Source organism: Pseudopipra pipra, chromosome 4 (genome assembly GCF_036250125.1).
Source record: "Pseudopipra pipra isolate bDixPip1 chromosome 4, bDixPip1.hap1, whole genome shotgun sequence".
In the NCBI taxonomy this organism is placed as follows: Eukaryota; Metazoa; Chordata; class Aves; order Passeriformes; family Pipridae; genus Pseudopipra; species Pseudopipra pipra.
In genome coordinates, this window is record NC_087552.1 from 32726884 (window position 1) to 32739885 (window position 13002).

Genomic DNA, 13002 nt, shown 5'->3' on the forward strand with positions numbered 1-13002 from the left:
CTTCATCGTTAATAAGGAACCTGCTTTTTCAGCATAGCAATGCTCCACCTTTATGGTGGTCAAGAGACTTGTGTGTGATAATATAGTATGTGTATTCTTTCTTGTCGCTCAAAATACAGAAGATAAAAACTGGGTCATAAATGCTAAATTGTGTTGTATGTCAGCATCACTTGCTATGCTTTTAAAAAAAAAGTTAATTTATTAAAGTAAAATTTTAGGTAAAGATTACATTTGTCTTTACATGAGAAGGAAAGTGAGACTTTGCAAAGTGCTCTTTTTGAAGTTATTTAGTACAGTTAAATAGTTCTAGACAATAAAAGAAGCAGGGTGAATAAGGAGTGCAGAGAAGGGAGCAATGCAAAATATTACTGTTTCCTTTGGATCTCAAAAAGAAAAGGAAGTTGCAAGACCAATCAGTTCTGGACTTCTACAAGTCACTAACATTCTTGTATTCCCCTCTTTTTTTCCTTATGTGTTGGTTGATTCTGGGATGGATTGTTCCACTGAGGCATTTCAGGAGCCTTCAATAGAAGAAAGATGCACATCCAACAGAAGTTAGTAAAAATGTACTCGAGCAGTTCTATGATTGTAATCATACTGGCACCACAAAACAATCCAAGCTGGCCACCTACTTCAGCTGTAATAGAAGGAAATAAACACTTGTCATCCAAAGCATTTAGTTTAGTCTAGCAAGCAAACAAAACCTGCCAGGCTCAAGTGTTAAATAGATTCAATATACATAATCCATCACTTTAAGAAAACAGAATTAATATTCTTAAGAATGTTTACTGAAGAAAACTAATGTGGTTTTGAAAATTGTAAATAAAGCAAGTACAATACAAAACATCCTACTGGGAAAGAGATACTTAAAATATTTCTTACTCCCCTGCCTTTTTAACTGTTCCCTTGTTTCTCCTCCCCATGTTCTCCCTCTGCCCTCCAAATCCCGTAAATGTCACTATTCTTACAGTCCCGTGTGTGATATAGCTATAAATTAGTGCCAAACTTAATTCTTACTCTCAGTTGCTCTCCCTACCACAGGTTTTTTAATAGATTTACAGGAGACAGTATCAAAAATGGCCATGAGACAGACATGATTATTACCATTATAATATTAAAAGTATTGATTTTTCTTCAGAAGCCTACATAGTCTTTGATTCAAGAGGAGAGAGAATAAAAAAGGCTGGTTTTTTTAGTCTAGTAAGGTGGGATTTTTTTATTAGTTTTAGATAAATTATTAATCAGCAATAAATGCATTTTAAACATACACTTACCAAGCAACTCAGATATAGTCAAGGCCTTCTGCTGCTGTGTTATTTTGTAGCTCAGATCATGATATTTAATCTCAATACGCACAAGGTTTTGCCTAATGACAAATACATACAGTTTACTTGAGACAGTCAGGAGTGCTGTTCATTTTTACCAACATCTACCAGCATGGTCTGAGTTCAGGGGGAGTGATGATGTCTTTTAATGCAAAATTAGATTAGTGTTACCCTAACACATGAGAGAAGGAAAAGAACTAAAGTGTCCTAATAAAAACAGGAGCTTATCAGAGGAGTAGATCTTCATGCTATATTGAAAAAGTAACTCTAGGTCTGTACTGTGAGATAGACTTGTAGTTTTTAAGGGTCACTGAGGTAAACTTAGGTGGAAATGTCAAGCATTGTGACCTACAGCATATAAAGTGCCTGGAAATGTAGTCTACCCTTCTTGATTATGTGCAACTGCATATTTAATTGTGCTTATTCCAATGGGCATATTTGTGCAGAACAGTGCTTGTCCTATATTCAGAGGTTTAGTTTTATCCTCTGCTAATAGCCTTGCTTACCTAATTATGTTCTTGCTTGCTGCAAAAATGGGAGAGTAGGTAAATCTCAGTTGGAGCAAGTCCAGAGAAGGGCCGTGAAGATGATCACAGGGTAGGAGCACCTCTCCTATGAACACAGGCTGAGAGAGTAGAGAGTTGGGGCTGTTCAGCCTTGGAAAGAGAAGCCTTCAGGGAGAAATTATAGCAGCCTTCCAACACATTAAGGGGGCCTACAAAAAGCTGGAGAGGGATTTTTCACAAGAATATGTAGGGATAGGACAGGGAAGAATGGCTTTAAACTGAAAGAGGATAGGTCTAGATTAGGTATTAGGAAGAAATTCTTTATTGTGAGGGTGGTGAGGCACAGGAACAAGGTGCCCAGGGAATGTGTGGATGCCCTGTCCCTGGAATTATTCTACACCAGATTGGATGGGACTTTGAGCAACCTGATCTCGTGGGTGGTATCCCTGCCTATGGCAAGGAGGTTGGAACAAGATGATCTTTAAGGTCTCTACCAACCCAAACCATTCTATGACTCTTCACATTCAGAAATGTGAACAGCTACAGATTCTTGCGTTGACAGTGACAATGAGCTCATTAACAATAATAATGAAAATAAATTACTTTATATACAAAATAATAATTTCTGTCTCTTTGGGTGATAATTCTAAAACTCAGGTAGCACTGATTAGTAAAAATAATCTTATTCTCATAGCTTCTGTTAATAAGACTCGTACCATTGTCACGGAGTTGCTAGCAGAACTATCCAATAAATATTTAACTTTTCCCTTCTTGCATCTTCAGAAATAAATAGATCTCTATGTTTTATAGTTTGGAATATGTACTCATTAATGCATGGGCTGGATTCCTATTGGTTAAAGCTTAGTAACAGGGAAATGTCCTGTATGTTCACTTGCTTAATTGAATAATTACTGGATTACTTATGATGTTTACAGACAATAAAATAATCAACAAAGATAAAATGTCCTCAAAGGATTAATATCCTTTGTGTATAACAACAGGTTCAATTTTCATAATCTTCATTGGGAACAGACTTTTTAGTAGGGCCTGTAGATATAAGACAAGAGGTAATGGTTTTAAACTAAAATAGAGTGGATTCAGACTAGGTATAAGGAAGACATTTTTTACAATGAGGGTGGTGAAACATTGGAACAGGGGGACCAGAGAGTTGGTAGATGCCCCATCCCTGGAAACATTCAAGGTCATGTTGGATGTAGATTTGAGCAACCTGATACAGTTGAAGATGTCCTTGGTCATTGCAGGAGGGGCTTGGACTACTTGACCATTAAAGGTCCTGTCCAATCCAAACTATTCTACGATTTGTATAGTTCCTGATCATGTATAAACATATGCAAGCATTTGGAGACTGATGGCTTCAAAAGTGAGAAAACTGAAGTCACTGAGACAATGAAACTCATAAATATTTCCTTAACCAAATTTTCTGCAGTTTTTTATAAACATACTTTGATGTTGTACATACTATGAGTTCATGTAGCACCTGCCTTAATACTTTGTACTGCTGAGATCTACAGCTGTGAGCAAGAGGCAATTCAGTCTATGAAACTGTGTTAAATGCTCTTTGACAAGTAGATCATATCTTTCTTATCCACAGTCTTAGATGTATCTAAGTATATTATATATATGCATATAAATCTTAAGTAGTTTTGTCTAAGAGATTGTATTATCTCACAGACAATGTTATTAATACCCCACATAAGAATATCTTTTATGTTCATATTTTCACTGTATTGTCTGTTAGAACAGTTAAAAGGAATTTATAATTTTTTTATTAGACAAGGGGTTAAGCAAGATTACCTGATGTATTCTGGGCTTTTCTTCAGTTTTTCAGAAAAATATTTTATGGCTTTTTCTCCTCCAAAACTTGAATAGGTGACAGTGGTGGGATAATCTGTTTCTTCACATGGGGCAGGGCAAGTGGAATTGTGTGTTCCTACTGTACATAATCCTTTTATTTCTATATCATCTGAAATTTCAGGAGAAAAAATTTATACAATATTTCTAAAAAAAAGCACAGAGTTTAAAAATTTTTTGAAAAAACTTACTAAATGACTTTTAACTGGCTTTGATAAATATATGGGTTAATTATCCTGAGAAAAGCAGATACTTGCCAGTTTTGAAGAAACAAATAAGTATTTATAACTGTCATTTGGGAAACTGATGCCCAATAATAAAGGTTGGGATATTTTGCTCACTTTTTTCCAAAGAAATTTAGCACCTTTAAGTCTTTCTGCCTTTATCAGGGCTTTGTGTGCTCATTATTTCTCATCCTCAGTTGAACAATAGGACAACAGAAGCATTTCCATGTTCTGTGCTAGCTTTCTAATTACATAGTTAGGAGTATATCCTTGGTCTTGATGCCTTGATGTCTGCCCAACTCATTTCAATGCACAGAAGTGGCTTCCAAAGCAATTCCAGTTGTAGTTTACTATCATCTGATAACTATATAAAAACCTTGGTAAGCTAAATTCACTTTACCTTAACCCCTGCCTGCCATTTGATAGTTGGGCTCAAGACAGCTAGGAGTCTTAGGGAAAGCTTTGTTTCTTCAAATATGAAAACAAAGTAATAAAATTCTGCAGGTCTGGCTGCTCATGAAAGTGGTAGTAGGTCCTGCAGATACTGGATCAGTGTGCTGTCACTTTAGATTTTGTTGTCAGATGTCTTACCTCTCCAGCACTGTCAAGGGAGAGTCAGCCCCTAAAATGGGATCCTGGGGACCATACACCTACAACCTATAAACCAGGTTCACCATGTACAGTACTTTGATGCCAGTTCCTTCTGGGGTCCGGCTCTGAATCCTTGATAGGACTTTGGGGTAATTTTTGTTTATTGCTCTGTAGTTTCTTTGAAATTCAGTCATCAAATATTGGTTAAGTAAAATAATAAACCACAGGACAGGCTTTCGAAGATCAAGGTTATATAAGAGAGCGAACTTAGTGAAATCTATTTCAAAAGAGCCACAGGAAAAAACGATCATTGGTCACTGTAGTAGATCTTCCTGAATGCTGCACACACCTAATCAAAACAGAAATAAACCCCTGCACGGTTCCCCCTTCCACCCCAACTTGTTAGTCTACTAATCACTCATTCCTTTTGGAAGAGAGAATCACGTTACACAGCAGAAAGCAAAATAATTAAAAAGGAAGCTTTCTCAAGTTCATGGGAAGTTACTTGTCAGGTTACCATTTTCAGTATTTTCCAGAATATCTGTTCTAGTGACTTACAGATCTTATATCTACTATGTGCAGATCATTTGTTTATGGAAAAGAATTGCATTTGAAGAGCTTTGAAAATTTATAATTGATTTTACTTTTGAAATGACAAAACCTTCAAGTCCAGTGATTTATATTTTCATCAGTTAGGAATCTTTTTATTACTGTGCTGTTCGCTCTTCTTGCACAAAGAATACAACATTGAATCTAGAAAGGTGATACTACGAAGATGTGAAAATGATAGCCAGAGGCTTGGTAACTGAAAACAGGTTAATTAAACGTTCTTCCACTTTAAACCATTTCTCATTGCTGAAAAGGAATTCTTCTACTTGTTTGTTGGGTGGGGTGTTATTTTTGGGAGGGTTTTTTTTTATTTTGGTTTGGGTTTTTTTGTTTGGTTTTTTGGTTGGTTTTTTTTTTTTTTTTTTTTTTTTTAATGGATATATATATCATGCTCTGTCTGGTCTCTATTTTCAAACTAGTAAATGAACTGGGATGTACTCCATTTCAGATTACTTTCAGTATTTTGTTTTAATTGATAGATATTGTCTACTATTTGGAATTGGCTTAGAAAACATGAATATAAAGTTATTACTTACAGACTGCTGGATAAACACATTTGTAAAACTTCAACAAGTCACATTCTGTTCCATTTCCTAAAAATAAATAACAAGCTTTAGGAAGCTAAATTAACAATCTAACCCTTAGCTCTAATTGTGCTAAACTGAAATGTAATGTCATCAGAGCCTGTTCATCACTTCACATTAATGATTGCACAACTGAGAAATTAATTCAGCTGGGCACAGTGCAGTTGCCAACACCAGAATGGGTACACAGGGAAAAGAGAAAACAGACCAAGCCAGGAGGCTGCTGTTGCAGCAAACATCTTCATTATATGTACCAACCAGTACTACCTTTAAGCTTGTGGTTCACTCTTTGTGTTAGCTTGCTAAAGACATGAATTTCTGATTTTCCTAGTGCAAATAAAAAAAACCCCAAAACAAGTGAGGTAGATTTGATATATGATTACATCCCATGTGTTTCTGCAGAAGTTTTTAACTTCATGTAAGAGTTTTTTGGACGGGTAAGGTAGTACCCTAAGCTAATAGCAAAATTTTCAGATTTCAGATGTCCTCAGGTTCACCCCGATTTTTTCCCTCACATGGAAATGTTATGTAGAAGTTTAGCACACAGTGTTGCTCTCCTTTATCTAATTGTTGTTGTGTACAGCTCTCACCCTGGGTACAGGAGCCCCAGGCTTAATTGCCTTCTCAAAACCCTTTCCATGACATTTTCCAGAAGACTGCCAACCACCTTTCCAAAAGGTTCTCAAACAAGCAGGCTAAAGATTACACATTAATGGGTCTACTTTAGTAAAAGCATTCTACCTTGCTTGAGCATATTTAAAAAATACATTGAGTCAGAAAGTGCAGGCTTTCTTGTGGCTTTTCTTATGAACTAGTGGCTTTCTTTTCCACTAGTTTTGACAAAATATCTGCAACAGCAGAGATTTGTGATCTAGGTCTTGCTTTAAGGAGGGATGATAATATTATCATTACATTTAATGCTGAAAAGGTGTGCTCAGTGTTACTGCTTTACATGTCTGCAGTGATTAAAGTGCCTGTATTCTTGAGAGGAGTATTATAGCATACACCCTGCATTTGAGGTTGATTAGAATGCTCCACACAGCCTTTTGGCTTTTGCAGAGCCCAATTCTGGTGCCAGGCTATTTCCATGTTCATGTGTAGGACCTCAGATTCGGTCTTCAAGCGAGCAGTTCTGCTGTGGTTGCTAAACACCTGTAAAATGATTTTTCTGGCTATATGTGAAAATATGACTTCTTATGGATATAGTTCCAGCTCTTTGGGAAGTCATATTGAAGACTATAGACTTTGTCTTACACTCCTGAGGCATGATATTTTCTTCCAGTTGTTTGGACTGTATCCTAAGAATAGATAATGACCCAGATGCTAGGTCTAGAGTTGACCAAATGTCTTTTCTTGGAATTTTAGTTAATCCAGCTGTAGGAATCCACCAAACATGTGCTCCATCTCCTTCACTGTTCAATAAAATGTGAGGTCTCCTAGGAAGATGATCAGTGTCTGGTATGATGATACTCCTGAGAAATACCTGGAAGAATGAATGGCAAACAGCCACACCAGTCCTGTATGTACCGGGCTTTGCATTCCAGCAAACATCCATTAGTACTATAAATCTTGTGGTACTGCAGCTTTATATCAGGCTTGCACTCTCCCCATGGGTATTCTTGGATAATTGACTGTAGGGTAATAATAACAAAAGATGAAATTTTTTTTTGTCTCTGTTTTAAATTTAGATATTGTTTTCTCACATTTTAAAATGCTGAAGGAAGCCTGTTGAAGACATAAACAGTAACATTGTGATTTAATTGGAGGCAGTTACAGTTTGTGCTCTTGGGATTAAAAAAAATCATCTCCTCTCTGTCACAGCAAAAGTAGGGCCTGATCAGACAGCCTAGTGCAAAACGGTGGTCCATTCCACTTGGATTCCACTAGGAATCTGAGACACCCTTTATGGGAACAGAATGTGTTGATGGGGAAATGCTGTGATGTCCTTGTGTCATTAAATGTCAGTGAGACTGTAAGGGGATAGGAAAGAAAGGCTGACTTTGATAAAGACAAATTAGGAAGACCAGTGACATCCTCCCCAAAACAGCAGTAATCTGTTTTTGTCTGGAGAAAATATTATTAGGAGTCACTTAGGCATGATAAATATTTTACATTCCAACATTGTCATTGGTTCAGAAGAGAATTAGAGGCAGTAGAGACCACTACTTCCAGATAATGGACAAAGTCCTTACCTTCAGTTGGTGAATTGCGACCTGTGTGTGCGTGCCGACTGGTGTTAACAAACCTAAACCATCAAAGCGTGGAATCTCTTGGGGTGAATGGATAACAAAAGTTATTCCAGCATCAGTATAACCAAGAGCAGGTTCATCAGTGAATTGGTCCTGATACAAAAAGAATTATTTAAAGTAGTTTTGCCTTTGCTTACTATCCGAAGCTTTAGCTATACTTAATGTGGTACTAAGCTATCAAGTCTTGTATCTCTAGTCATATTTTTGGCAATTAACAGGAAAGTATGGAAGTAAACTAACTTGAATTTCCTTTGTTCATTACCTCTATGGGTTTCCTTCCAGTGACTATAAGCTTTCAAGTTTTTTATTCCTTTTGGCATCCCTTAATTTCAAAAGCTAGAAGGCATAGATGAGCATTTACTCATATCTTGGATATTTATTCCTTTTCTTGCAACTACCTGTCACATTTCAGCAGACTTTCCACTGTTCTCTTCAGAACCTTTCACTCCTGACTCATACTTCCTAAAGAACAAAAGCAAATGTCTAAGTCATTTATCAGTCCATATTTTAGATTTCTTCCCTGATCTCACAAGGTGATATTCCCTGTTTTCTACTTTTTGTTGATCAAAGGCAATTCTAATGTCAGAAACTGTTTACAGTGCAAAGACCAGGTCTTGCCTGGCACTGAGCACTTGCAGCTGCTGCTGCAACTAAAATTCAGTGCTACTTAGACGCTGGCATTATATGACCTTACCTACTGGGCCATTATATAAAATGATGTTATCCTAAACTGCTTGTATAAAATTAAATCACTGCTCTGATGTCATGTTTCAGTTGTAGATTATTTGTGCATTTATATGCTCACTCACAACTTTCAGAACCCCTTAGCTGGGGACAGACTAAATAATAATTCTGACTTTTTAAATCTGTATTTGGGCCTTTCTTTTAAAATACCCTCTCATTTGGAAATAGTCTTGATATAGAATTTTGTGCACGAAATTCTGGAGGTCTATATAAAACCGACTAAACCAAAACCCCAAACCAAACTCAAAATGAACATACAAACAAAAAAGCAAACCCCTCCATTAATTTAGAAGTTATGATATGATTTGTTGTTTATAATCCTTAGGATAGCTATACCTGTTGGACATCAAAAAGCAAATGTAAGCCTCTTCCAGACAAACTCACTCTTCTTGCTGAAAGATCATTGTGATTAAAAGTAAAGCAGTTTCCATATTCAGTGAAAACATGTTCAAAATCCTTCAATAAAGGAAAATAGAGAAGAATGAAATAAGGAAAGAACACTCAAAGTTTCCCTAGTGAATTACAATTCAAGACTACTGGGGTTGTTGGGATTTTTTGATGTTTTTTTCCCCCAAAGGCAGTCCTTGGTATTACAATCAGACAAGTGGTAATTGATGGAAATATTCAAAAATATTTCACCTCTTTCTATAGAAAATGAAGTTCAAAGGAGAAATTTCACATTGTTTATTAATACATATGAGCTGCTCAGAATAATCTAATGAGGTTCTGTGGTTTTTCAGTACCTGTTACGTTATATAGAAATTGCTTTATAGAAGAATCAGCATAAAAATGGGATGATCATATTCTTGGCTGTTGTCCAAAATTCTCAAAGTTGGGCTACTTTCATGTGAATATTTAAAATTCTTATGGACTCTGCATATAGTTACCTTGGCTGTCTATATTCTTGACCTCAAGAACAAAACTACAGAATCATGTCATGCAAAATAGTCCATTCAATCTGTCCTTCAGTATAGGCCGTCGATGGGAAAGGCTGTTAGTTATAGCCTGGAGATATGACAGCTTTCAAAGGCTGCTGTTTGTGCAGAAGTGGCACTGGGCATAGAGCAATTGAAACTGAAATTCCGTGTTACAGCTCAGGGAGTCCATCAGGCTGCCTCTGCAGTCAGTATGAGAACTGAGGCCCTCAGGTAATTTAGAGCAGGACTTTTTTTCTGCATTGTTTGACTGTAAAGGGAACACAGGGGGAGTAGCTGGCAAAGCTAGGTGTCCCAAGTAGACTGTAAGAATATATCCCCTTCCCCTCCATGCTACTCTTTTAGTAAAACAAGCATATTTACCTGTGGGTAACATGGTTTTCCAAAAAAATCACATTCTAGCAATGTGCTGCTGTTCAGATAAAACCCATTTTTTCTTGTAAACTCTTTGATGCTGAAGTTCTGGTGCCCAGCAAAGAAATCATTTAACTCTTGAGAATATTTATCTTCCATAACAAATTTTTGCAGAATCGCAGACACAATGTTCCAAATCAAAAAAATTGTTTTGAGGTTGCTTACTGCATGAGCTTGAAACCTGTCAGTGAGAAGGAAAAAGAATTGCTTAGAGTTCTGCAGTTTCAGGACTAATCTCTGGACTGCTCTTGACAAAACTGTGATGTGATTTGTTGTCTGCTTGCAAACTATAAGTGATTCTTGCCCACGGGGCTGCACTTTGATCTCGACAACATGAATAAGTCTCCATCTTTAGGAATGTATCTTCCATATCTAGAAACAGAAAATTGACACCTTCCCATGGCTATTCTGGTCAGTCATGTTGGAAACATTTCTGTTGGATGTGGTTGTTTATTAAAAAAGAATTAACCCCCAACCCCCTAAATAGATTAGCCATTTGCATAAGCTAACAACCACATTTTTAGAACTGATGACAAGCTGAACAATTGCATTTACATGTGGGAAACTAGCTGGGAGGAGCTATTCCTTTCAAAGAAGACTGTCTTCTTTCATTTGGAAAATTGAATTCTAAGTGCATCTGCAGTAATCTCCTGTACCTGCTTTACTAAGGCACTACACCCCAGTGTAGAGACAGTCTACCTTCCCATGAGCTCTGTGGCTGGTGACACAGTGGTATAAACCAAGGGTGATCTTTACTCCTTGAATCCACGTGGAAAATCTCAAAAACATGATGAGACATTGTAGGTGCTTTCCTGATGTACAGCATTGAAGTTCTTTATTAAGTAAAGTAAGGGTTTACAGAAGTTATAAGTTTGAAAAGAGAATAAACACAAATGAGACTACAATGCCATGTTCTTTAGAACTGACAGTTTTCTAATCTTATTTTTAAAAATGTATCGGTATGTTTGTATAATGGATCTTGATGTTCCAACTTAAGGAGGATTAGTAGGAACAACTCTTCACAACTGAATTTGAGTCAAAAAATATAGACAAAGAGAGTCCTGTGCCTCTTTTTCCTGCTAACAAAAAATCTGGTTACTGAAAACAGGAGGGAAGGATAAGCACAGCATGAATGGCAGATGGATATGGCAGCAAACTGTGGCTTAGATGGAAAACTGCCATGCTCAGTTTACAATGTCCTGCCATTATAACTACAAGAAGTGAGGCACTTTTGTAACAGCCAGCACACTGCAATCAGATGGACTTCTACCTGCAGTGCCTGTTGTGCAGTTATAACCCAGGATTGCTTCATGCAGGGCAATGATAAGGTGGCATAGTGAGGCAGAGCAGCTCCAGGCATTTCAGGCTTGGACTTTCAGTTGATTCTGCCAGCAAAAGGTAGAAGAAAAGAAAACTCACAGTCTTTGAGGAAAAAATGTGGGTAAACTTTCTGTATTTCTAAAACTGTTACTGAATTACATATTTGCTCTAAAAATCAGGCCTTTTCAAAGTGGTTGCATCTCAATCTTGGCCACTGTCTTCCAATGTAGAAATCTGTAGTGAAGTTCCTGCTTAGATACATGACTTCCAAACAAACCAAATGCTTCCCTCCTGCAAAAACCACAGACATCAGCTGGAACTCCAATGGCTGAGCAACTGAAAAAAAAGTATTTGTTTTGCCTAAGATTTCTACCTTTGTATGAAGTTTCTGTTTCAAGTTATTTGCAAATCTTGTCTCTCATTTTTAACTTGGATGTGGCTGATGATTGTCCCTTAGTTACACTGTAGAAGTAACACTCATACATAGAACACCCCCACCAGAGGGATTTTTCTACTCCAACTTCTGTTTTGAAACTTAAAAATATGTCATGCAGTTCTTCATCTGAAGAAAGGAGAAGATTATAAAAAAATCTTCCTTAATCAAGTCTCATATTTTCATCTTCATTTAAATCTCCTGTGTTGGTGTGGAAGACATGCCCCTCAGAGCCATATTTTCCTCCTTTTATGTGATTTGTCCAAGTGAGTTGTGCAATCTGACTGCTTTCAGATTAAGATGTGTTACCTCTCAAGAGCAAACAACAAACACAACTTTTACCTGTTTAAGTTGCAAAAAGTCACAGCAGGAAATTGGATTTCTTCCACATACGGAACCACCATTGTAGTTGTGGTTGGCCAGCTGAAGTAGTAGATGAAGCGACTGCAGATTTGCCAAATAACAACAGCAAGACAGCCTGCAAGTACAAGCAGCCAGAGCACTTTGCGAGTCTTGCTCCGTGTTTTAAGAACATTATGCACGCCATGAAAAGAAGTGGATGAGGCAAACTCGTGATGATACTTCCTTCTGTCTTCGAAATGTGGCATCAGCTTCTTTATTAAACACAACCGTATCTTTTCCAATATTCCTGAATATGGAACAAAGTGAAAACACTTTTCTAAAATTAGCATTTAACCATCACTTAAGAAAGGAAAAGCGGATGTAAAATTTCCCTTTAATTATAAATTCTCTCTTTACTTGCTTGCAAGGATGGAAGAGTTGTGTGCTAAGACATGAGCTCGGTACTGCCCTGAGTACAGACTATATCTTGCAATATTTCAAGCACACAAATGTTTAAGCACTTTAAAATAAAAGAGTAGTTCCATTTCTTGGAAGAAGATTGGATTTTATCATACCTCAGTGATCTAAACCCATGGGTTGCTGTGAACTTACTGTGAAAATTAAGCATCTGACTTTTACAGTAACCACCCACTAAAGGACTGGTCCTTCACACATGATCTGAGAAATAAGGTAAAAAAAGGAATTACATGGAATGATCTGAAAGGGAATTTCACTTTTTCACTATTAAAAGTTTTAGGATAAGCCTTGGAAGGGTACAGGTTCAGAAGAATAACTAATCTCATTTTCTTAGGTTCATACTTGTCTGATTCCATAACTTTGAAACAGGAATGGGT

General features: G+C 36.9%; 1 protein-coding gene across 1 annotated transcript; it reads right to left on the bottom strand.

Moving 5' to 3' along the window:
- Positions 1-296: 296 nt before the first annotated feature.
- ASIC5 (acid sensing ion channel subunit family member 5) lies at positions 297-12532 on the bottom strand. Its single transcript, XM_064652318.1, has 9 exons — positions 12149-12532; positions 10003-10234; positions 9041-9160; positions 7904-8053; positions 7195-7342; positions 5664-5720; positions 3647-3815; positions 1275-1366; positions 297-637 (listed from the first exon to the last, which is right to left on the bottom strand). The coding sequence occupies exons 1-9, from the start codon at positions 12496-12498 to the stop codon at positions 438-440; spliced, it is 1518 nt and encodes a 505-aa protein (XP_064508388.1). The 5' UTR covers positions 12499-12532; the 3' UTR covers positions 297-437.
- Between the last annotated feature and the right edge of the window lie 470 nt (positions 12533-13002).